The 25210-nt window shown below is 55.5% G+C and overlaps 7 protein-coding genes across 7 annotated transcripts; 5 read left to right on the top strand and 2 right to left on the bottom strand.

The window, feature by feature from the left end:
- Positions 1–701: 701 nt before the first annotated feature.
- Positions 702–1544, top strand: CORC01_04486 (uncharacterized protein; the record flags this gene model as incomplete). The annotated part of the gene is made up of 1 exon (XM_022616133.1): positions 702–1544. One exon carries the CDS (start codon positions 702–704, stop codon positions 1542–1544), a length of 843 nt encoding a protein of 280 aa, XP_022477441.1.
- Positions 1545–2937: 1393 nt separating this feature from the next.
- On the top strand, positions 2938–4358 carry CORC01_04485 (mandelate racemase/muconate lactonizing enzyme domain-containing protein; the record flags this gene model as incomplete). The annotated part of the gene is made up of 2 exons (XM_022616132.1): positions 2938–3096; positions 3162–4358. 2 exons carry the CDS (start codon positions 2938–2940, stop codon positions 4356–4358), a joined length of 1356 nt encoding a protein of 451 aa, XP_022477440.1.
- Positions 4359–5404: 1046 nt separating this feature from the next.
- CORC01_04484 (spermine/spermidine synthase) lies at positions 5405–7260 on the top strand (the record flags this gene model as incomplete). The annotated part of the gene is made up of 3 exons (XM_022616131.1): positions 5405–6432; positions 6486–6789; positions 6856–7260. The coding sequence occupies 3 exons, from the start codon at positions 5405–5407 to the stop codon at positions 7258–7260; spliced, it is 1737 nt and encodes a 578-aa protein (XP_022477439.1).
- A 296-nt stretch (positions 7261–7556) lies between these two features.
- CORC01_04483 (flavin-nucleotide-binding protein) lies at positions 7557–8434 on the bottom strand (the record flags this gene model as incomplete). Its single annotated transcript, XM_022616130.1, has 2 exons — positions 7557–8239; positions 8350–8434. The coding sequence occupies 2 exons, from the start codon at positions 8432–8434 to the stop codon at positions 7557–7559; spliced, it is 768 nt and encodes a 255-aa protein (XP_022477438.1).
- Positions 8435–10036: 1602 nt separating this feature from the next.
- On the top strand, positions 10037–10585 carry CORC01_04482 (uncharacterized protein; the record flags this gene model as incomplete). Its single annotated transcript, XM_022616129.1, has 1 exon — positions 10037–10585. A coding segment is annotated over one exon (549 nt), but the record flags the coding sequence as incomplete, so codon positions are not given.
- Positions 10586–11347: 762 nt separating this feature from the next.
- On the top strand, positions 11348–18218 carry CORC01_04481 (uncharacterized protein; the record flags this gene model as incomplete). The annotated part of the gene is made up of 4 exons (XM_022616128.1): positions 11348–11445; positions 12082–12616; positions 12678–12765; positions 12817–18218. 4 exons carry the CDS (start codon positions 11348–11350, stop codon positions 18216–18218), a joined length of 6123 nt encoding a protein of 2040 aa, XP_022477436.1.
- Positions 18219–20263: 2045 nt separating this feature from the next.
- On the bottom strand, positions 20264–23935 carry CORC01_04480 (uncharacterized protein; the record flags this gene model as incomplete). Its single annotated transcript, XM_022616127.1, has 2 exons — positions 20264–23641; positions 23918–23935. The coding sequence occupies 2 exons, from the start codon at positions 23933–23935 to the stop codon at positions 20264–20266; spliced, it is 3396 nt and encodes a 1131-aa protein (XP_022477435.1).
- Between the last annotated feature and the right edge of the window lie 1275 nt (positions 23936–25210).

Here is a 25210-nt window from a genome sequence, read left to right as displayed (position 1 = left end):
CCCAAGGTACCTTACCTCGAGGCACCTAAGGCAAACGTTCGGGGCGGCGAATGGCCCTAGGCGGAAAGTCGGAACGTTCCCGCGTCCATTGGCCCATGTCATTGAAAAGCCTCCCTGTCACTTCCTCCTGCATCCTCCCACCAGCAACCCTGATTTTCCGCCTCTTTGCCTCTGTGCGGCGTACCTCCTCCACCTCGATGCTCGACATCCCAACGCCGTGGCCACAATGAGCCAATTAACGATTGCGAACTTCCCCGCGTTCTCTTGTCTGCATTGAATCGTCTTGGGGCCAACAATCGCGCTGCCGCCTCCGTTTCTTGGTCCTCTCCTCATCTTCAGCTGCCATTCATTCGCCTTCTCGATCAACAAGCCCTTTGGCCGTCCAAGATCGACACCACCGTGAACTCGCCTCCAAAAACCCCTCCATCCCCGTCCAATCACCCCGGACTGGGCTCCGGTATTGGACGACAATCATGCGTCTCCGCCATCTCATCCATCAGCTTCCATCTAAAAGCCAATGGGCATCATCCTCAGCATCGGCATCGGCAACGGCTACAACAATATAACCCTCCTCATCATCAGCATTGAATACCTTAACTCTTTTTCCCAATCTACCTCTGGAACTGCAAGACAAGGTTTGGGAGGCTGCCCTTTCCCCGCCCGCCCCAACCGCTCTCCATGTTCAACTGGCCCGTCAGCCCATGGGTCGCGCCGAGGATGGCTCCATCGACCGCTACAACACCAAAGATAGAGTTCTTCTCTACAGACTTCGCACTTCTCGCTCCGCTCATATCACCGATCGCGACTGCGTCATGGCCACTCTGTTTGGCATGCTTTTCGCCTGTCATCGCTCTTATGTCGTAGCAACACGCGCTCTTAGGTTCATCGAACCTTCCCATCCCATTCTTCTCCGAGGCGGTTATTCATCTTCGTACACCCTTTTGCTTCGAGATGGTGACTCGTTGGGCGCAAATCATATAGAAGTTGACGCCATGGAGGATCTCATCGTTCTCAACACCGGATGGCAGTGGCCGTGCCGCTTGATCAGCACTGCCGGCCTCGCTTGGCCTGTGCCTCATCAATTCGGTGCCTTTGATAGCCGAAATTCTTTTTACAACTCGGAGGCTTTGAACGGCCTGCTTACTTTGTGGGGCTCCCGGACCCTCCGTGCTCTCTACGTTGTCGTGGATCCGGCCCATTTGCGGGAGGCCGAGAAACCATGGCCCGCCCCGAGTGATCGATGGAGCGTGCCGACCCACCCCAATGCCGACACAATATTGGAGAACTATTTAGCGTCCTTTGACATTGAAACATGCAGTCAGATACAATTCTTATTCCAGCGTGGGAACCGTCGCTGCTTTGAGGTCTCGGCCAAACAAGTGTCGCGATTCGGCGGTTTCGGAGAAGTTGTCGAGCTTCTCGAATCCGTTCGTAGGCGTCTCACCCCTACCGTCAGCCGGGGCGCTCCTCATACCCATGAAGAAATGGAGAGCGAGACAGCACCTTGCAGATGTAGAATCCTCACGTGGCAGCAAGTGTGTTAAATGATGCGCTGCCCTTGGGTTGCCTACCTAGTCCCACGTTGCCTCGTGCACCGCCATATGCTCTGTCTGTGGGGCGTACTTGGCAACTCGCAAAGCCCAGGCCTTGTCTCCCACAGTGCATACGTTGATCATTGAGCCAAAATCAAGATTCGGTGCTGACTTTCTGCGAACGAAACGTACAACTGCCTCCTCTGCCTCAGTCTTGGCCACCGGGACCTGCTAGCCCTACCAATATACGTATAACCAGCTATGGCTCTAGAACAGCTTTCCCAGCGTTTGGCTGATTTAACCAAATTTGTATGGGATCCTACCATTGCACTTGGGTAGATCGAGAAAGAGAAGAAGCTCAAGATCATCATGAGATTTCCGAGGGTTCGAGAAGGCTTGGGTCTAGCACGAGGACACACTGAATCGACGCCCACAGTACGTCTCAGGCGGAAGGATAACCTTCTTGAACAGACAGCTTGAAAAGACGTCCTGTTGAGGATACAATGGTGTGTTCAGTTCAATGAGAGATTCGATTGCCTGTCTCTTCATTCCTCAATGCAGCCAAGTCAACTCGTCGTACGTGTGCACTGAAAGAATGGTCCCCCCTGGCGCCGTGGCGCCGGGATGCCGTCTAGAGCCGTTCTGCGCATGCTTCCCGGAGAATTCCATGCGTGCGTTAATCAGACAAAATGTCCTCACGGCCAAGGACGCAACGTCAATTCCAGCCACATGAACCCCGAATTCCGGGGAACTATCCGTAGAAAGACTGTCTTCTCATTTTCTTCCATCTTTGTTCGCTCCCCCCACCCAACACCGACGAATATCGCCAACATCAACGATGCTAAGTGGGAGGCCTAGGGTCTGGCGGAGTGGACACCGAGCACGAGGCACGCTAATTGTCCAGGCGGAAGAGTTTGTCCATCAATCAGAGGCCTCAAACGGGGTGGGTCCGAAGCCGGCTCGGCCAGGCGAACCCCCCGCGCTGGCACGCCGTCTCTGGGCCGGGTTGTTTCCTGCTGCCAAGCCCCACCGAAAAGGGCCCTCTCCGGTGCATGCCCCTCTACTCCCCCCTCCCCCTCCATTCTTCCGTCCCCTCATGCTACCCTAGGACTGCCCCTCCGGCCCAACTCCAGACTCGGGGTAAAGCAAAAGTGTGAGGTGGAAATGGGAAAGGTCGAGGGTCGTGGCCCGTGAGTGGCCTAGCCATTGGCAAAGGCGGGGGAGGAAACACTTCATTGGAGGCTATAAAGGTCTCGATTTTCTCTGCTGTCGTCGCGTTGTGTAGCAACTCTCCCTATTCTTCCCTTCTTCATCCTCCCTGTCGTCCTCCATCCTTCCTCCAAGAATCTCGGTTCGCGATTCCCTCTAGTTGGTTGTCACTCTCGTTCTCAGTCAATCCACCACCATGAGTCTTGACATCACCATCACTGGGTGGCAGACGCGTGATGTGCGCTTCCCTACCTCTCTGGACAAGACCGGTTCCGATGCCATGAACGCAGCCGGCGACTACTCTGCCGCCTACTGCATTCTCGAGACCGACTCCAAGTACTCTGGCCATGGCATGGTATGCTTTCCCTTACCCCAAACTCATCTGGTCTTGCAAAGTTGCTCACCCCTCTGCCTTTTTAGACTTTCACAATCGGCCGAGGAAACGATATTGTCTGCAAGGCGATCGACTACCTGGTCGAGAGAATCAAGGGCAAGAAGCTGTCAGACCTGGTCTCAAATTGGGGCCAGACCTGGAGATACCTCGTCAATGACAGCCAGCTGAGATGGATCGGCCCCGAGAAGGGTGTTATCCACCTGGCCCTCGGCTCCGTCGTCAACGCCATCTGGGATCTGTGGGCCAAGGTCCTCGGCAAGCCTGTCTGGCGCATCGTCGCCGACATGTCGCCTGAAGAGTTCGTTGCCTGCATTGACTTCCGTTACATCACCGACGCCATCACCCCGGAGGAGGCCATCAAGCTCCTCAAGGAGCAGGAGCCCACCAAGGCTCAGCGCATCAAGGACGCCGAGAACAGCCGCGCTGTCCCGGCCTACACCACCAGTGCCGGATGGCTTGGCTACGGCGAGGACAAGATGAAGGGTCTACTCCAAGAGACGCTCGGCAAGGGATACCGCCACTTCAAGCTCAAGGTCGGCAGCAACGTCGACCAGGACAAGAGACGTCTGAGCATCGCTCGCGAGGTCATTGGCTACGACAGCGGCAACATCCTCATGGTCGACGCCAACCAGGTCTGGTCTGTACCCGAAGCCATTGAGTACATGAAGCAGCTCAAGGAGTTCAAGCCCTGGTTCATCGAGGAGCCCACCTCCCCCGATGACATTCTCGGGCACAAGGCCATCCGCGAGGCCCTCAAGCCTTACGGCATTGGCGTCGCCACTGGTGAGATGTGCCAGAACCGCGTCATCTTCAAGCAGCTGCTCATGTCGGGTGCCATCGACATCTGCCAGATCGATGCTTGCCGTATGGGCGGAGTCAACGAGGTCCTCGCCGTCCTGTTGATGGCGAAGAAGTTCAACGTGCCCATCGTTCCCCACTCCGGCGGTGTCGGTCTTCCCGAGTACACCCAGCACCTGAGCACCATCGACTACGTCGTCGTCAGCGGCAAGCTCTCCGTCTTGGAGTACGTCGATCACCTGCACGAGCACTTCCTCAACCCCTCCGTTATCAAGGACGGATACTACCAGACCCCAACGGAGCCGGGCTACAGCGTCGAGATGAAGGCGGACAGCATGGATCAGTACAGCTACCCCGGCAAGCAGGGCGTCAGCTGGTGGACTAGCGACGAGGCGAAGCCCATCATTGAGGGAGAGAAAATCTAGAAAGAAATTCGCGACGCTATGCGATGAATTTCAGGGGTCGAGCAAAATATAGATGCTCGTCCGCAGGGAAACGATGGCATCCTGCATGGTTGGCAGCTGCTGGCCATCCTTTGTAACCGACTTACATTACGGAAATTAGAGGGGTCTGGCCAGAGACGAAGGTCGGTCCGCAGGGCAACGATGGCATCCTGTATAGCCAAGTGTATGGCTATCCTATGCATGAGCACGACGACCGCTGATATTATCAGCGGCGAAGGAAATTTGGGGGGGTCTGGCGAATAGAGCCACTCCGCAGGGCAACGATGGCATCCTGTATGGCGCAGCTGAGCTCTGTGACCATCTCCTCCACACATAGCGTTTGATTTTTGTTGATTTTTGCAACCAAGAAAAAGGGGGTTTGGCCACAGGGGCCATTCCGCAGGGCAACGATGGCATCTTGTATAGAATGAGCCTAGAGGCTCTCTATCCCGTCACAGCAGCTAAATAATGAGACGTTTCTTAAGAGACACATTTTAGAGTCCAGCTGTGATGTCGGCTGCTGTACTGAAGTGAGATTGTGTCAGTGTAGTAAAGGTGAGGAGGTGACTATCAAGTGAGGAACAGTGCACCGCCACATTATCCATCAGTCAGCCACGCCAAGCTCACAGCTCACGCCACAGGGCCCCAGAATTGATTTCAAGGAGGAGCTAAGGAGACGTTTCAAAACGGCAGCAGAGAAGCAGCAGCAGACAAAAACCCCTTCTGCCCACAGCGTGTGTCGCATCGCAAAGCACGGTCTGGCTTTGTCTTGAAGTCTGAGCTCAAGAGAACACGAGAGGAAGACCAAAGAGCTTCGACAGCAGGCTGTTGAACTGCGCGATACGCAATTTTAGCCTGTCGATTATTCTTTTTTTACCCGCTGCCTCCTCGTTTGGAGACCTCCCAGGCGCCCATCACCCGCGTCTGTTAATTCGTATTTGTATATTTCATTTATATTCAACGTCCCTCACTTAGCACCATCTCACAACATCCGGCTCTCCCCGGCATCACCTGACATATCGATCACGATGCCGCCAAAGTCGACGGTCAAGGTCGCGGACGCCCCCGAGGGCTTCACGCCCGAAAGGTTCGAAAAGGAGTTGAAGAGCCTCGCAGCAAAGGCCAAGGGCCAGACCAAAGGCAGATTCTTCAAGCAGCAGGCCTCAGCGTATCTCAAGGCCTCCATCCTCATCGCACTCGCCGCCACATACAGCAACGTCTCCCAGCTGGCCATGTCGCCCGTCTACGGCTCCATCCCGTCGTCGATATACCATGCCAAGCTTGTCATGGTCGCCTGCTTCTTCGGCTGGGCCGGCAACGTCGTCCTCAACCGCACCTTGCCTTTCAACCCGGCTACGCTGCTGCCGGTCGTCGCCCTTTGCATTCCCACGATCCAGTTCTATCTGTATCAGACGAGCGCTTTTCTAACTGCGTACTGGGGTCCGTTGGTTATGGAAGCCGTTACGTTGTTCCCCCTGATTTTGATCTCGGTGAGCTGCGTGGCGACTGAGATGGAGAAGGTCAACCTCTCCAAGCTACCGAAATTTGTCGCCGATGCGGCTCCTGGGTTGGGGTCTTGGGGACTCTTTAGATTCGTGGAGAAGCTGTCGGGCGACTACCTGCAGACCTACATTGGCAAGTCCTTCTTCCAGACGAGAATCGGCCTCGAGGCATTATTGGCTGCCGCTTACTCCATCTACGCCCCTTCCAAGCTGCTGCTCTTTGCCATCCCGGCCGTCCTGCACACGGCTGTTCTGAACCCGCATGCCTTGACGCCCATGGCCGCGGCTTCGCTTAACACCACTTTGCAAGCGGACAACTGGTTCCTGCTGGATCGCAAAGAGTCCATCACGGGATACGTCTCCGTATTAGAGAGTATCAAGCATGGCTACCGGGTGATGAGATGCGATCACTCGCTCCTTGGTGGCGAGTGGGTAAAGCACAAGGGCCCGCGCATTGCGGAGCCCATCTATGGTGTATTCGTCATGTTGGAGGCCGTTCGACTCGTCAAGACCTCAAAGGCCGTCCCTGACACCGAGGCCAAGGCCCTCAACATGTAAGTCGTGGCCAAAGCAGGCGATTCATAAAGCAAGTACTGACGAGGAGTAGCGGTCTCGGTATTGGCACTACACCTGCGGCTTTGGTTGCTCACGGTGTCGATACAACAATTGTCGAGATTGACCCCGTCGTGCATGAATTTGCTTCCAAGTATTTCCAACTCCCGTCCAACCACACTCCGATCATCGCAGACGCAGTAAGCTACACGCGCAAGCTCGCCGACGACCCGGACGCGAGATACGACTACATCGTCCACGACGTCTTCACCGGCGGTGCCGAGCCAGTGCCCCTCTTCACTCTCGAGTTTCTTCAGGGCCTCAACTCGCTTCTTAAGCCAGACGGCGCCATTGCAATTGTAAGTCGTAATTATCTCTGCATCCTCTTCCCAGTGATTCATTTATACTGACAACATAATCCATAGAACTACGCCGGAGACTTCCTCCATCCGGCCCCCAAGCTCGTCGTGGACACGATCAAGCAAGTCTTCCCTTCCTGCCGCATCTTCCGTGAGTCGGAGCATCCCTCCAAGGAGAAGATTGAGGAGGAGGGTCAAGACTTCACCAACATGGTCATCTTTTGCAAAAAGACTTCTGGAAAGCTCAAGTTCAGACCCCCCGTGGACGATGACTTTTTGGGCAGCCGCACCCGCCGCGCATTCCTGATGCCGGCGCATGAGGTCTTCCCCAAGCACTTCCTACAGGGTGACTACGGCATTTTGACGGATAACAGCACCGAGCAGCTGACTAAGTGGCACGAGAAGAGCGCTCTAGGCCATTGGGAGGTTATGCGGATTGTTTTGCCGGACAAAATTTGGGAGTTGTGGTAATCGCATGCTGAGAGAAGGTGCTTGCAAAAGCTGGATCGAGTTAGAAGACGAGCAGTTTCACCCGGAGACGAAAGTGCTTGCTCTCTGTACATACACCCACACATGTAGTTATACTGTAATGAGCCTCTACCACGCGCCTGAAATAGACTTGTTCACGACATTGTTTTTTGAGTTGCAGTCAAATATCGCCATTTCATCATCTTTCTTTGCGCTTCTTTCATCTCCCATCTGTAGTCTATCAGCCTATCTCTAATCTTTGCGAAATCCAGGACCAAGCGCACTCATCCTGGTAACTCTCACTCATTCTCGCTGTTCTTTTTAGCAACTACCTTTGTAGCCACCTCAACAGCCAACTGCTTCGTAGACGCATTCGAATCTCGCACATACCCCTCCAAATACCCCGGCACCTCGCCAACCTCATTATACGGCCCGGCAATCGGCTCCCCAAGAACCTGAAATACCGGCACAACCCCCGTCCAAACCCTCCCCGTGACCTCCCCATCCTCTTTATCGTGCCTCTCGTCGCCTGGCGGGCCCTCCCGGATCTTTGCGCTCCCTGTCGCGATCGTGACTTTGAGCACGCTCGTGGACGACATCTCGGCCCTGTTGGGCGGGACGCGGCTATGCGCCCAACGGCCCGGCACGACGCCGTTGGTGATGAGCTCCATCGCGTACAGGCGCTCGTTGATGTCCTCTACGACGGTGGCGTGGCCGAAGAGTATGGCGGAACGGTAGTTATAGCTGTGGGAGTTTGGGGTGAGGGCCAGGACTAGGCCGTCCAGGTGGGATGCTGCTACGCAGATGGGGAGTCCTGGCGGAGCATCGGAGGCGGAACCGGGCGCCTGCCGGCTTGTATTCATTACGCGCGAGGAGACGTAGCCGTGGAGGTATAGGTCGAGGACGTCGCCTTCGTCGGCTGAGGGGCGGGCGAAGGAGCCCATTTGGCCGAGCATAGGGAGGATGTTGGGGAAGGGGGAGCCTGGGCGTTGAAGGAGACGTGGAGGACGGGGCTGGTGTTAATGATGGTGTGAATTGTCCGGAGAGCGTAGGTTGCTTGAATATTGTTAGTTGAAGGCTCGCCGAACTCACGAAGAAGAGACGGCGTACCACGCGGGCTGTACCGTTTCACTGTGCCGTATGGCTCTTTGGGGTATTCGAGCTCTGTACGAGGCATGGTGAATTGTTAAAATGAAGAACAAGATTGGTTTATTGATGTGGCAGGAGAGTGTCTGTTTCGATACTGCTAATTGTTCCATGCTCGCGGCTTCCTGTCTACCTTTGTATTCTCCCCTCACCAACGTGATAACAAAACCGCCATCCAATGACGCGACAGAGCCAGATACGCTGTTTACGCCCACCTTCGGCCGCCCCAATCGACTCATTGGGCGGCGACCGGGCCGAGTGAGGTTCTTAGCGGGGTACCTTTCGGGCCCGGCTCCGAAGTGAGGGAAGAGAGATCATGCGGAGTGAGGTGATGGGGTTTAGCGGCGCGGCAAACGGCAACGCAAACCACGCCAGACTGGATCGAGTAGGTCCAGCCTGCTAGCCAACCCCAACGTGGTGCTTTTGGCTCCCGCTGTCATCAACACGTGCCACCAAGGAGCTAGCGGTCATGCAAGCAGGGTCTTTGCTAAGTGGCTCTTTCAATGATCCTTTTTTCAGTTGTCTGTGGACGAGCGGCGCGGAGGGCGGAACTACCGGATAAGGTGTGGAGGCGAGTCCCCGGCCGCATCTCGTCGATGCGGACCACGGTAGCGTTGGTCGCGGTGGGATTCCCGCGACCGTATTCATTACTTCGTCCAAGTGTCCGAGTCGCCTCGAGTCAGCGGCAAGGGAGAGGACATGTTCCAAAGCCCGCTCGGCCTGAAGGCCGTTGGGGAAAAAAACCTCAACGTCCTTCAAAGCCCGACGGGTTCGAGCCTGATCCCGCCACAGGAGGTGTCAGTCGGCGAAGTTTATTTCTCTCGAGAGACGCTTGTCCCAGACCTTGGATTGCTGCCGATACCGAGAGAGAAGGTTACCATGACGGTTGACCTGGATTACCTATGTAAGGTGGGGTAAATGACGGATGCCGATCGCGGACAAGCCCAGGAAGGTTGATGGGGTGTGCTTTGGTGCGTCCCCGAGTCCTTGAAAGCTGGAAATTATCGTCTTTGCAACTTCTCTCCAAGTCTCGTCAGTTGTTTGCCGCACTCCCTCCTGAAGCCGAGGCCCGTCCCTCATTGTGTTGCTGTTGTTGTTCTTGTGCAGCAGGTGTATCTAATTCCATTACTTTGCCTCAACGGTAGTACATCTTCCGGAAGCCCACGAGCATCGTCGTTAGAGAATAGGCTACTAGTGCCAAGGCTACTGCAGAGTATTTGACAGAAGTTGCACCAAGGGCACCGAGTGGAAGGGAAGCTGGGAAACAAAGGCGCATGCAGAAGCGGTAGAAATAATCTTGCGTAGGTAGCTGTCTGTCACTGCGTACCTGCGCCGCCCCCCGCATACCCGCGTGGAGTCAAAGAGTCGTGATGGAGGATTGGAGGTATGGAATTACAATACTGGGAAGTTGGTGTGTAAGAAGTTGAACAGGCCATTCACGAGACCGCGTCTCTGGTCGGATTCGGTAGCAGCCGAAACGCTAGACAACTGGGCGGCCAAAGCTTGATTGAATAGCCTATGGGGGAACAGCTTTCCCGTCCGACCTTGGCTAATCAACTGTGCTCTCGGTCTCTGCAGCACGCCCTCGTGGTCTCCAGCTGTCACAGGGAAACCCTCGTCACCTGTCCCCACTGTAGAGGGTGTGCCAAGAAACATTGAAGCCCCTGACAAATCTCAGGAACACTACGTAGTAGGCAGAAGGTTCTCTACTACTCGTACACAGGCACAGACACAAGGTAAGCACCTCAGCCCTTTTCTCTTCAGTCCCCCACCCCAAGTCTGGGCGGCTGCAGAACTGCCCCTGGCGCCACCGGCTTCTTCCCTGTGCCCGCCATCCGATTACCTAGCCTGCGGCTGGCTCTCCCTTACCTCACCTTATTTTCACACGGCTCGACCTGACTACAGGAGTACGGTGGCGGCGTGGCCTTGGTCGATGGAGAGTGAGAGTGAGAGAGAGAGAGGACAAGGACGAGGACGATGCGCGTGGCCGCATGATGGAAACACATGTCACCCTGTCAGAACTGAGGATGGCTCTACCAAATACGATTGCTCCCAGAGAGAAGGCGTTCGAGTCCTCATGTTTCGATCAACCAGGAGTCCAGGACATATGCAGCTTGAAAACGCGCTAGGGACGGCCGTTGCGTCGAATGAACACTCCATTTCCAGGTTTCTCCTCGGCTAAGTGCAGGTTCCTGATGCGAGGGATGCACCTCAAGATCTTCTTTCCCCTCTCACATGGCGAGGCCATGTTCAAACGAAGTCTTTAAACAGCAAGGGCTGGCTGCGTCCGTTGCCACGTACTGCCAGCAATTGGCTGAGTCCTGTCATTGCCAGATCCTCAGGGCAATGAGTCCAAGTCTTTCCAGACTGGCTAAGAAGAGCTAACAAAAAGGTCCGACGTTCCTGTTCCGATGACAAGAATAGGTGACCCAAGGGACAGGAGGTGAATTCAATAGATGAGCAAATACCTCAGACCAGAGAGAAAGCCACTGGACAAGGCCAAAAGACCAGGAAAAGAAAAAGTCAAGACGGAAGGAATGGACCTCTGGCCGGCCCTGGACCCCTCCATCCCGAACATCGTGGGTTTCGACGCTGAAACAGAGTCGACGCACGCCACGGCGTCCTGGTGGATAGAACAAGGTTCCAACCCCTGTCAGCCTTGCGGCCAGCCCAATCACCGCCCCTGGTTAGTGCCGGCATGAACGACGCATCGAGAAATCTCACACAACACCCTGCCCACGGCCGGTTTGAGACCCTCCTCCCTCCTACAGTCTACTTTCCAAAGTATCCCAATTTTGCATCTCGACTATCCGTCTGCGAGGAAGCAGAGACCATCTCACCGATGCTGGCTCTGGGATTGGCTTAGATCATCCGCTGAGGTAACATCTGGCCGGGTCCTCCAGGACTCCATGAGTCCATACCAAGAATAACCTTGGAATAGGCCATGTCCTATGAGACGAGGTCTGCTGCTGGTGGTGTTCTCCTCAATGTGTGTGCCTGGCGCTACATCTTCTCATTTTGCTCCAGCGCGGCAGCCCAGACGTAGACGCAGCCGCAGAACCACTATCTAATTATCCGTGTTTCTATCCAAATCGGCCCTGACTGACGCTCACTGTCTGCACCCCCCCTGGTCTGTCTGTCTGCCGGCTGCTCTGTTCCTCTTCCCCCTTCGTCTGTGCCCCCCGTCTTGCTCTCCACTCTGCTGCGTCCCCGAAGAGTATCGAGAGAACAGCCGCCACTGCTCGTCCTACCGCGCGCCCTCACATCCTCATCCTGCCATCTTTCATACTATCTATTTGCTGCTTCGTGTACGTCGTGGAGCCTCTTCCTGTCATGTTCTTTTCTGTTTGATCGTGGAATGCTACCATAGTTTGAGGCATTCTCACCATGATTCGTTTCCTTCACTGAGGATTTTCCCTTAACATTCCCCATTGACTGGGTTTTTTTTCGATTCTCCTCCCGGCCGGCCCGCGGCCCCGACAAACGAAATGTTCATTCCAGGAATTGTTCAGGCCTTGGTCTCAGCCCTTACCTTGTCAGTTTCTCATCACCACCTCCATCGTTGATGCTAGAGGAAGCCGGTCACTCGAGGCATGAGGCAGATGGTCACGGGGAGACAACGGAAGAGAGGAGGAATCGTGAGAATCGAGGGAGAACACTTGCGCTAACTTTTGGCAGTGGAATCGTCATCCAAGCCGCCACACCCGCCATCTTTCCTTTAGCAAAAGGCCATGGCTCAAAGATCTTTCGGGACGGCCTGAGGCTGGTCCTCATCACATTCCTTGTATCATCGGCCCTGTGGGCTCAAATAGACTTCACCGGCATCACGCTCGATCCCACCTCGACAGCCGGATGTCAAGTCGCCGTAATTTTTACTACAATCTTCGATCAACTGGCCCGATTCGCCATCGAGCAGTTCCTACTATGGGCTATCAACGCCAACGCGAGAGCGCCGGCCGGCGCCATCGTCTATCAGGCTGTTCTCGGCGTGCGATTCATCCTGGGGGCTGTATTTGTTGGGTTCCAAAAGGCACAGATTGCCACCGTTTGTGTAGCCAGGAATGATGTTCTGGCCATCGGGGCCATCGTCATGGTCACAGACTTTGCCGTAATTGCTGCGCTTGCCTTCAGAGCCAACTCGATAGGCATCACGAGTGTTCAAGCGAAGAAGGCCATTTTCTGGACCATTGGCGGCCTCGCACTCTGGACGGCGGTACGTTTTACACGTTATGGCCTCGATATCACACAGTACTAACCACGTGACAACTTTGTAGACAAGCATCCCGATGCTTCTGGGCATAGGCACGATTGAGCTGATATTCCGAACTGCTCTCCCTGCCACAGGCCTGTCAATTCTTATCAGTACGTGAAAAATATTCGACAGGCTGCCTCCAATTTGCTTACCCTTCGCAGGCATTCTTATAGGCTATATTGGGGTCTTACTACCCCCTCGCCAAAAGCAAGCGGTACATCCGGATGCCCAGTCACCGCGAAACATCAGTTCCAGCAGAGATATCTCAACCTCAGATTCCGACTATCCACCGTCGCGATATGAGGACCTCAAAGCAGGCACGATTACGACCGTCACGACTTTCAACCAACCTGTTGACTTTGGCGGAGGTGGTGGCGCTCTACCCACCATTCCTAGTATCGCTCCAGGTCAAGCATCTACCGGTGTCGGCGGCGTCCCCGTGCAGGGTCAGCTCTTCCCGCCGATGCGGGCACAGACGGCTCCCCCGAGGCAAAGCAGGAGCATGGACGCGAGACCTAACATCATGAAAGGGCGAAGTATATTCGATAAGATTGGGCCCGGTTCGAACATCAAGAATGCCATATCCAGCCCGATCCTCCAGGACAGCGGAGACCAGAACCCCCTGAGTAAGATTGCCACCGTTGACCTCGCCACCGCTGCAAAGAACGACAGAGAGAAGAGGGGCAATGACATGTCGTTAATGCTAAGAAATTCGAGCTTCAATGCGCAGCGCCCGGCTCCCAAACCCCCGGCGATTACTCCGGAGGAGGCTCTCAAGCGGGCACAAAGTGGCAAGAGGAAGGAAATCGGATTGAAATCGCCTCCTGCGAAATCTCAGCAACTCACATCGGTTGGGCTCATGTCCAATCCTCCCGCAACGACTTCATCCGCTCAGCTTTCTCCTGGCGTGGAGGAAATCAGACGCCGATCCCCTAGGCAAATGCCAGAGACCTTCCAGCAGCTGCAGAACGAGAAGGAAAAGAGACCGGTCACCCCCCCGCAGACCGCACCCGTTAGCAGCATCTCTCCGCCTCGTCCGCAACGGCCGGAAAGACCCCTGAGCCCCTTTGAGACGATGGACAAGTCAGCGAGCCAAAGTACCGTGGCGAGGTCCATGAACCAGAAGACGCAAAAGACACTCGATCGTTCCGTGAGCCAGAAGTCCTCCACTGTGACCGAGCTCACAATCACGTCACCGCCGCTTGGCCTGGTACCTCCACCTCCGCCCAAGAGCACCGCTCGTTTGATGTCGCCGAAGAAGCCGGATGTGCCATTGTCATGGCCCATTCAGACCGCAGTTGATCCGACTATCCGCCCATCGAGGCAGAATCCTCTTTCGCCGACGACGCCCGGTGGTAGTAGTCTGCAGCGAAGGCCGACCGGTGGCCTGCCGTCAAATCCGAGGGCGTTGCCCATGAGACCTTTGCCCAAGGACGCGGTTCCACAAGAGCAGACTGTCATGTTCGTGAACAAAATCCAGTACAACGACCCAACCGCAGTGCGAAGCATCATTGAGGGAGCCTCGAATCAGGCCGCCAAGACGCCCCTTCAGCAGTCTCCTGGGCCAGGGCTTAAGTCATCAGGCTCTATCGTTCATCGTCCTCGCCCGATCCCCAGACAGCTGGGCAAGGACCGTCAGATCTTCCCAGCGGAGAACTCCCCTAATCACAGGAGGAGCAAATCTGGTGGTTCCATCATGAGCAGGAAGTCGATCTTGTTGTCGAATCCTGGCAGCCCGACTCAGCTACCACCTCTGCCACCACCGCCTAAGAGCGCCGGGAACCATCCTATACGCGCACTGCCAAACGACACAAAAAGCATGACCTTTGACGAGAAGATGGACCTTTTCTTCCCGGGAGGCTTCGTCAACTCTCAGGCTGTCGTCCAGCCAAGAACGCCAGTTCCCGAGGTGCCCATGGTTCCCCTGGCATTCAAACCTGCAAGCAACTCGGCAGGTGATGAGAGGGATGCGTGGGATTCAAGAAGCAGCCGTGATCAGTCCAAACAATCCGATCGCTCGACGAAAACGTCCATCAGAACTCAGAGTATTCTTGATATCGAAGATTCAGTCAGACCAGACATGCCTCGAAACACCTCCAAATTCAGCGTCGATACCTCCGTCATCACTGGAAGACCTGACGAGCATGAGTCTTGGATTCCCGCTTTACCTGTCAACGACAGTGTGGGGGTCAAGCAATCGTATGATGGAGCGAAGCGCCAGTCATCACCCGTCATTCCGGTCCGCAACCCCAGTCTCTCTGAGTCCAGTGACACCAGGACGGTTAGGACTCGCGATGAGGAGACGACGACAAACTGGGGATCCATCCACTCACCTGTTGCTCCAGTGAATATTCAAGAGGTTACGCACATGCCGAAGCCGACATGGATTCAGCCGCGCGATTTGTCGATGATCAGCCACAATGACGGTAAGGAGGTGATGACAATCATGCTCGACGCATCTGTTGAGCACGAGAGAGATGTCGAAGCTCCTCAGGAGGCTCACGAAAGCCCTGTCGACCTCCCAGAGGTGAGCCTCGCGAACAGAGGCGCTCGCTGGCATCGCCGTATCGGGGACGAGAGCATTACGTTCACTGAGCGCAAGGAGCCTGTGCAGTCGCGCAGACAGCCCCCGCCGATGGCTCTCCAGCTCAGATCCCCCGTCAAGAAGAACACGATCGTGATGCATGCGACGGAACCTTCGCCGTTGGAGTCGCCGCAGCATGCTTACGAAATGATTCAAGCGCAACTCGAGAAACTGGAACAGCCGAGTAGAGACTCATACGAGAGCCAAGGGCAGAGAATTCGTCTTCTGGAGTCTTTGGAGGCTGAAATGGGGCAGCAAGAGAACCAATGGCACGATATGCAGCATGGTCTCAGCCGGGACTCCATGTCAACAGTTGGGACGACATCGGTCCGCAACTCGCAACACGAATCTGCAGTCGTCAACTCGCGAAGCCTTGCCCAGATTGACGAGTCACTCCAAGAGATCCCGCAGCGCAACAACATTGCGTTAGACCGGCGGAACTCCCGCCGCGCTCGGGCGGGCAGCATAAGCAAGTCGTCGTCCGAAGACCTGGGGACGCTAAGCGCCTCGTCCCTCTCCTCCGACGGCACCAACAATAACCGCACCAGTCTTTGGCAGCAGCGACTTGCGGATGCTCAATTGGAATATATGGAGAATGCTTCCGAACTATTGGCGAAGCGAAACCTCAACTTCTTGTCTGTCTCAAAAGCGCCCTTGAGTGCGACTGCTGCGGCGCTGCACCTGGGCAGTCCTACCCCACCGGACACCGACGAGGAGTCCGACGGCGATGAGAACGCTCAGATACTCGCGAGGCTCATGCCGAACGAGCGAGCTCCCGCACCCCCGGAATGTCTGTGGAAACCCGACTCGCCAGTTTATTTTAAGCGCGAACCACCGCTGCTTTGGGCTCCTCCCGCAAAACATGTCGCGACTAAGTTTATTTTCCCGAGCGGCGCCCTGCCTGGGCTCTCCGTCCGCCCTGCGACACGCAAGGTCTCCGATCACCTAAATATTGTGAGCTCGCAACTTTGGCAGCCGGATCATACTGCTGCTAAGAAGCTGCGGCCCACCTCCGGACTCTGGCGTGTCTCTTGGAGTCCTGAGCCCATCAAGGACAACCTTCAGCAGCCCCAGCGTCCCCTGACCCAACGTCCACCAAGGCGTAGCAAGCGTGTCACACTGTTGCCCGATATCCTTGAAAGCCCGCAACCACTTCCTGATAAGAGAGATACGCTCGGTATCTTCCAGTTCCCTTGGGGCGAGAAGTCGGACACCGCCACCGTCCAACCGCGCGGGCCAAGTCATATGTTTATGGCTATGCCTGGTACTATGTCTACTGGTGGACCTGCAGTACGTGCCGCGTTGGAAGCTCGTGCAAAACAAGTCGAAGCTGAAGAAAACTCCTCTTCCTTCTTTGACGACTACGACGAAGAAGAAGAAGGCGACGACGAAGTATCTGACATTGAAGAGGACGACGATAGCGACGACGGCTTTGACGAGACTACGCTCTGGGAAATCGCCAGTCTCCTCCAGTCCGATCAGGTGCCATCCAAGAACAGCCTGCTGCCTCAGCCTATGACATACCGCCCAGAGTCCTTCGCCGAAGAGTACATTTCTGAGCGCTCTCAATCGGAGTACGAAGACTCTGACGAGGAGAAGACAGCCGAGGGCAACGACGACACCAAGCACGACTCCATGGTCATCACCATCGCCGCCGAGGAGTTACCCTCCTCGCCGGAACCCATCTCCCTTCTCTGGGCACCAAAGCCAAAGCAGTTCGTGAGCCGTCGCAGCTCGACAGGCCTTCCGCGACCCGATCCCCGTATGTGGGGAAGCTACATCGAGAAGATGAGCGCCCCTGCCCGCGTCCGCGAGCGTCTCCCAGAGCCCGCCGTCATCTACAGTACTGCTCTATGGAGTCCGGCGGCGAAGAAGCCGACGGTGGTTAAGTCGAAGACTTCTCTCTGGAGCAAGCCGCAGCAATGCAAGAAGAAGACGGCGACTATGTGGGCTGCTCGTCCCGCAGTCGTCTACACCGAGTCTACTGGCCTGTTCAGCCCCAGCCACAAGCGTGCATGCTTCAGGACAACTTTTGCTCTCCCCGTCGGCCTCGGCATGCCCTCTGGCGCCCGCGTGACTTCCGAGGAGCTGCCCCAGCTTGAATCGTTCAAACTGTGGGCTCCTACTACGGTAGAGTCCCGCGTTGAAGACTGGATGTCCCTCTCCATCGCAAGACCCAGCTCCCGCGCCACATCCGGCCGCTCCACACCGTCCCTAGACACCGCATCAACAAAATCTTACGACGAGGAAGTTGCATCCGACTTTGAGCCGCTCCCAGAAGTGCCCGTCAAGCAACCTACGTGGTGGGATTCACTCGAGTCCCAAAAGTCCGCTACAGCGCCCACCTCCACGCAGCCCGAACCCCTTCGCCGCACAACCGCGACGTCCGCGCAATGGGTGGCTGCCCTGAACGAGGCCATCGGCGCGATCCCCTCTCCACGGCTCGTTCGCAAGACATCCACCCCATCGGAGTGGTCAGACGCCTTGAACAAAGCAGTCGTCTCATCCTCTTTTAACGCAGCAATGTCTCACCCGGCCTTTGCAGGCTCCGTGACGACAAACACTGTCTGCGATCCCGCCGTCGCAAACCCCGTCTTCTTCACCCCTTCTACCACCAACTCCGTCGAGGAGCTTCCCCTGACGTCAAGCGTGCCCCTCTGGGCCGCCCCCGTCGTTACAGTGCCCAAGGACACGGGCATCATGTGGATTCCGCCCACGAAGCCCCACCGCCACGCCCACGACACGACGCCGATGAAGCCCGAGGATCCGGAATCCCGTCGCCTGCGCATCAAGCGCGCAAAAACGGAGACGAGGACCGATCCGTCCACGCTCAGCCTCGTCAGCTTTGACGGCCAGGCCATGTGGGACGGCGTGTACGGCGCCGAGCTCAGACACGTCACGCCTTTGGGCGGCGGCCGAGACTGGCTCGAGGATGCGGATCAACAGCTGCCTACGGAAGAGCTTGTTTTCCTGCTCTGAGCGAGAAAGATGTGACTTGCGGCAAAGCCTGGCTGAAAGGAGTCAAAAGAGACGAGGCAGGATTAAAGGGCAGAGACGGACAAAGGGAACTGGCGACGATGTACGAAAATCAGCGGTCCTTCATAGCGTTGTTTCTGAGATTTGGGAAATCCCTCTTTTTCCCCATCACTTTCACCCACAACCACACACACAACCAGTGTTTCTTTTTCTTGTCTAGTAGCAAAACAACTTCTTATATTCCCAAATTCCCCAGGGTACGATGTGTGTCTCCTGGTTGTCATGTTATGTGTCAAATCCCACCTTTCCCAGATTAACCCTCCTGTCCCCCCCCAAAGTCAGACTGTTATATCCATGGGAGGGAGGTGTTACAGAAAATTCAGTACGCAGAAATAGAGGAAGTAAAATGGAAGATCCATCTATCCTTGTTTTGATGTGCCACTTTCAAGTAGGTGAGCTGTACGTTTAGTCTCCTCTGTAATGTAATCATTGAGGCCAGTGATGACACAAAGGTAATTGTTCGTCTACTACATCGCCACCAGATGAGTTCAGAAATCGGACGTCGGACAAGAATGACTCCAAGGGTTTGTGTGCTTGATACGGTGACGTGAGCCGAACACTTGGTCTGCTTCGTTGATAGCCCACTTATGCGCGTGTGTATGAGGCAAAAACTTTTCACCAACCAATCTCCCCTTGCCGCCTCTCATACGTTGAAGCGAATCTAATGATTGCCAGTTGAGTAATCGAATAACAATTGGCCCACAGAATCCTGTCATGCACACGCGTCCCAGCAACGTTCTCTGCATACCAGCAGTCCGAAAGAAGTCGAAAATGATGCCTTTCATTAACCTATGTACACCTCTCCATCTTCCTTCGCACGTCAATATCCATCCCAAGCTCATCACCACTCCAATGCCACGTTTTGCGACTACCTCTTCTGGGAGGGAGTACATGAGCGTATGAGGGAAACGGGGGAAAAAAAGTCAACCCTCCCCATGTTCCCATTTTGAAAGCCAGGTATTCCTTGAATTATTTTAGCCGTCGTGATCACGTCCCTTTCCGTCGTTTCCATCCCCGGAGTGTGCGTAAGAAGTCGCCTTGCCCGGTGTACGCAAATGAGAATAGTAATACTTGCTCGTGCCCGGCCGTCATTGGGGTGCCCCGAGACAAGTGAGGAAGGCACGTGCCTGGGCGAGGGAAATAAGCATATGTCCACCCGAGTCTTCTGATGATGGGAATGAAAGCAACAAGAATACCGCCGTGTGCGAAAAAAGAATTTTGTACGAAAAGCCGAAGGTTCCAGCTTGTCAAGGTTAAAGAAAGCCGTGATATAAGCAATGGACCGACTGATGACCTGATCCTGTCTGGTTGTTTTTCCTCTTCGTCTACCATAGCGCAATTCCAGTGCAAGAACTAGCTGAAAGAGTACTAGGTCTCTATACGAGATAGATGTCTGTTTTGGCACATGGCCGGCTTCACAATGTGGACCACGCGTCGTGTGCGTTGCTTGGTTCCAAATTCCAATCCTCGTCATTTCCTTCCCTTTCTTCGTTCGCATTCCCATTCATCATCCACCCGTTCCATCGCCAGAGGGTGATTGTCCTGCCCGGCAATCCATTAACCCGGGCCGAGGAACTAACTAGCGAAATCGTACATGATTACGTCGTCATAAGCCTTCTCTCGTTGGTAAGAAAATAATAAAACCGTCGGGGAAACCCAGCAGGAAAAGCTGGAGGGTGTCTGTCTATAGAGCTTGTTGCCAGCCACAGATGTCGCAGTAGAGAAATTTTGCGATTCGATCGATTCAGCCGAGTCGATCAAGTCTATGGAAGTATGTCTGGGCTGTCTTTGTGTTGGATGTCGCATCAAGTAAAAGAAAAGGGTTTAAAAGAAAATCCCAACTGTAACCCCCCCAAACCGTCGCTATGCAGACAAGAAAATCAACAATGTTCGTACATGTACAGGGCTGTCGTAGCCCAATAGGGATGGACAAGCCGTCGCGTCATCAAGGATACAGACGTTGGAGCTCAACATCTTTTTGCCTCATCTCAGCTGACCGTCATCATTTGCATCCTTTGTAAGCCACTTGATGGTGAGGCGTCTACTGATCCGCGACCGAGTCCAGAGTTTGTGCTTCTACTGTGAGGCAACTTCTTTGGCGGACTGGATGGGGACGGGGTATGCTCTGGGGTGAAGACCCGCGTGAAGGCTGGGCTATCGCTATGCTGCCGGGGTGTTCGGGCAGGGCTCGACGTGAGTTGATCTGCACGACGTATAACCTCTGACAAGATGTCCCGAAGATCACCTGCGCGTTTGACGAGAGCCTTGAGGCTGTTGGTGCCAAAGTGCAACTTGTCATCGCGGGCAGCGTCAGAGACAGTTCGTTGCTGCATGGCGTCTAGGACGGATCTGACAATATCGGTCACATCGTGGCCACCCATATTGATATTATTCTCCGGTGTTCTTGGTCGGGGCGGAGGAAGCTCATCTGGAGCGGGGCTATTTCCGCCAAAGATGTCGTCGTCTGGAGAAAAGACCGAGCGTCGGCGACCAGCGGGGCGTTCGCGAATGACAGCCGTCTTGGAGACATTGATCTCGTGCACTTCATCAAACGGATCTTCCTTCTCGATGGGGGCGGGCGACGCAGCATCGAAGCCGCTCATGACGGAAGAAGAGTCCACGTCCATGCCCTCCAATTCATCTTCATCAGGTGATGCGAGTGCGATGATCCCCTCAGCTTCCTCCCAGAGACCGGCATTGGAACCGCCAAGCATGTCCAGATCCCGACCATGGCGACATAACCGCTTGAGGTCGTTGACGAGCAGAGAGAGCTCTCTGATGTGACCGGAATGCTGCTTGAGGCTGGGTTGTGACGCTTGAATGGAGGCGGGAACAACCATTGCGAATGCATTTTCGGCTTCCCTGTCTTCGCTCTCATTGCCACCAAACTCAAAGTCATCGTCCCAATCCTCGCTGACAGTCTTGCTGCTCAAACCCCAGGTGCCGAACTTGGGATTGACTGGTCCTTTGTCTGTAGGATCGTGGACCACTGGCACACTCTGGCTGCGGACGTGCATGGCCGAAGGTCCCTTCCGGATAGCGGCACGACCGCCTCTGATGTCGAGTTCTTGCTTTCCATAGGCGGTCTTGGGTCGGAAAGAGCTGCCCAGTTCGGCCTTCTCTTGGGTTGGTTCGCTCCAGTCGAATATGTTGCTTCTAGGCCTCTCACTGGGGTCGTGCGTTACGTCGGCATTGCCATTACCACTAATCCTGGCAAGCGCCGTGCGCAAGTTAGGGCTGACGCCGCGCGAATTCATCGAACTTGGAGGCGAGAGCTGGTTGCTATAAGCCATTTCGTCTTCGCCGCGTGCCCAATCTTCGTCGAAATCGTCCTCGATAGACAGGCGACCATAGTCCTTGCTTCCAAGTGAGTACTCATTCGAGGGCCGTTCCAAGCTGTAGCGCGGCGCCATCGTATCTGAATCGGTACGAATCCTAGGTTCGTGATGGACACGCACCGGTGTCGGCATGTTTTCGTCCTCTTCCACAATTCTATCATCGGCATCCCAAGAGTGACCGAGCATTTCTTGGATGGACAGTCGCTTGGTCTTGGGATGACCAGCAGTGCTTGGGGGCGACTCATCAAACATGTGGTCGAGCGGGGTTTCCGCTGCGCGATTGCGATCGGACTCGGCAGTTCGCAACGAGTCGAAGATGGTGTCGCTCTTGAAGTCCGTGTCATCATCGTCGCCAGAGATAAATCTAGCATCGAAATCCGAACTGTTCATTGTCGAACTGCGGTCCGTCGTAGCGCTGCGGTTGTACGCAGCCAACGCTGCCGAGCCCTGAGAACTGCCAGAAGGATGTATCGAGCGGGGAGATGGAGTAACGCCTCCCGATGAGGAGCCCAGTCTAGAAACGTCGACGTTAAAGCTGGAAAGACGCGAGAGCGGCGGCAAGGGCGACGAAGAGTTACGGCTGCGTGTTCTGAGGTGTGTAGTCGTTGTGGGGTCCAGGCTGGCGACAGGGTGATGGTTTGGCGACATTTGAGACTCGTCTGCAGGCGCAGCAAGGTTGTCCTGCGCCTGAACGGGGGATGTCGTCGCAGGCGCAGACACATGCCGCTTATTCCCACCGCCTTTAGATTCCGCCCCGCGTTTTGTCCGACGAAGGCTGCCAGTCCTTGGCATCCAATTCGGGGAGTTGAAATGCATTGAAAGCGATCGGCGCGTACGCTTGGTCGGGGTGTCTTCTGATGTTGCCAGGGTATTATCTTCTTGTGTTTCTGTTTCCACCTCCTCCTCCTTCTCACAATGAGCTTCGTCGTTTGTCTCGTCGAGGACTGGCGGATCTTCAATGAGAACCGGGGCTTCTTCGACGGGCGCAACTGAGCCTCCTAGCATGCCGCTGTTAATCAAATAAATATCCCGTTTTTGGCCGTCGGGTGCCAGTATGCGTTTTGTTGTCGCGGAGGTCGATCGGGCGCTGGGGCTGCGGTCAATCAAACGGTCAGGCGCGCTCCGCGCAATGATAATTGCTCTGCGATTGTGGAAAAAAGAGGTCCACTTGGTAGTTGACTTTGGTTTTTGCAAAGTCGAGTCGCCCTTGGGTCGCGGCGGCACGGGGCCCTCTCCTGCTTCCTGGAGGTATTGGTCAAAGGAGAACTTGGGTTCCGCGATAGGTTCGACAAGATTTCCGTCGTAATGGATCTGGTGCAAGGTGGCGGATCTTTGGTGGCTCGTTGCTGGTCGGCGAAGACTGGGAAGGTGTGTCCTGGAGCGGCGGCGCATCACAGGCCCATTCTGGTGTGCCGAGGGCGGTCGCTTCACCAGTTTATTCGGAGACAACGGCGGAGGGATGGAACCGGTAGGCGACAGGATCGGAGCGGCGGAACCGTGTGAAAAGGCGACGGACTGGTTATCGAATCCCAGACTAGACCTGATGCTTCCGTGTTGTGACAAAGGCCGTAGTGACAGGCGCCTCATCCATGACCCACTGGAAGAAACAGAGTCTCTCGAATCCTCCGTGACTGAGGGCGCAGCGTGGTCTCCCTGCTTCACGTAGGACGCTCTCCTGCTGTGCAATAGGGAAGGCGCAAAGTTGAAGTGGGAGCTGAGAGGACGGCGGGGTCGCGCAGAGGGTTCGGCAGGAGAGTCGTTCGAGTTCGAGTTCGAGTTGGAGGTAAAGGAAAAGTGGTTGGGAAGTGCCGTGTAGCGGGCGTCGTCAAGAGTCGGCAACTGGGCAACAGAACTGGTGCCGGGCCGCGAGGAGACGGGAGGGCTGCTCAGTCGATGATTCGGAGGAATGTCTTGGTCTGAGACTAGTATCCTCCTGTTGGAAGCAGAGTGTGTGGAACTCGAAGCGTCGGGATGAGCAAAGACCAGACCGACGGACGCTGCAGCAACGGCAGTGCCAGTTCCCACGAGCTAATGAGGCGACGAGTCAGCAGGAGAGAGATGGGATAAACCAGGCAAAGGAGGGTAAGATATCAGGGGACACCGGTGCTGAGGCACGGGAATGGAGGAGTGTATGGGAAATGAGGAAGCCCCATACAGGGCGGAATTGGTGTGTCTACTATGGGAGAAGAAAGCATGCGCAGCAACACGGTATCGGGCGGTCGTGATCAAAGCAGGTGTTGGGGGGATGCCTGTCGGGGTGGATGGTGAAAGCTAGTAAGCAAGCATGGAGGCAATCCAACTTACACTGGGAACGGTCTGCATGATTTCAGAGCCTTTATTCGACGCGGGAGAACCAGGCTACGAGGCCCAAGGCGGGCATGCGGGCGAAAGAGTCGTGGGTGCTCTCGAGAGGTGTGGTGAGCATCGTCAAGACATATGGGCCAGTTTCTCGGGTCGTATGGCGAGGAATGCGCGTCGAGTCTTGGTGTTTTGAGAGTGCGTGGGTGGCTCGCGGCTGGACTGACTGGGTTGCGTACGTCGGTGTCGCGGTCTCGGCGAGCAGAGAAGACGGGTCTCGGGAGAAGGAGAGAGGGAGCGAAAGTGAGAGACAGAGGGGATGGAGACAACAGGGGCGCAAGGTCGAAACGAAGTAAAGGAATCCCAGGCGAGGCCGTGGTCAAGCTGGTAGTGGTGAAGGGGGGGAGGACGTCTAGTTGAGCAGCGAGAGTGAGGCCCGAGACAGAGAAAGGGCTGTAGGGCGAAAGAGCAATCGCAGTGGGCGACCCTGATCTCGCACGGACAGATTGGCCCTCGGACGTTCAAGTATTACGCCCAATGGGTCCAGGAAAACCCCCCATGTACCAGAATAGAAGCCGAATGGAAAGAAAAAGGACGCTGGGGACCGAAGAGAAGGGAAGAGGAGGAAGCGCGCAAGCGGGTTGAACGCGGTAGAGGTCGATCAAGCCAGACCCGGACACGCTGAGGTGTAGTAAGGTCGGGTGGATAGGCGCAGGTCAAGGTGAGGGCGAGTCGAGAGTGGGTGAGGAGGAGAGCAAGGTGGGTGGAATTGGAGACGGGATGGATGGACGGGGTGGGCGACTGGGTGTGGTGTGTGTCCGTGTGAGTTCATTCGTTCTCTCAGATGGTCAAGGTCCAAGTCCGTGTCCAAGTGCAGGTCCAGGTCCAGGTGTCGGTGGTGTCAGTGCTGGTCTAAAGTGTCGAGGTCGGGGGGGTTGGTTCAAAGAGGAATGGACGATTATGGAAGCAATGCACTGCAGAGCAGAGAAGAGCACAAAGCAGTCTCAGTGTGCAATGGTAGAGTACAAGTCGAGGAATCGCCAGCTAAACCAGGTACAGAGGGCGGATGGCTAATGAAGAACAAGAAGAATGGAAAGAAGAAGCAGGGTCGTCGTTCCCAGAGAGGATAAGACCGGGAAGGACCAGGCTAGCTGAGCGAGTCTCTGACTCTCTGTTGATTGACTGACTGTCGAACAGGGTGGGCGTGGATCGTCTTGGAGAAATCGGGAATTTGGAGACCCAGGGAGTTAGGAACTCAGGACGAGGAGAGAGAAATGGGTTCGTCCGAGTCTTCTCTTT

This window comes from Colletotrichum orchidophilum, assembly GCF_001831195.1.
Source record: "Colletotrichum orchidophilum strain IMI 309357 chromosome Unknown Scaffold_29.1, whole genome shotgun sequence".
NCBI classification, from domain to species: Eukaryota; Fungi; Ascomycota; class Sordariomycetes; order Glomerellales; family Glomerellaceae; genus Colletotrichum; species Colletotrichum orchidophilum.
This window is presented reverse-complemented; position numbering and strand designations above follow the sequence as displayed.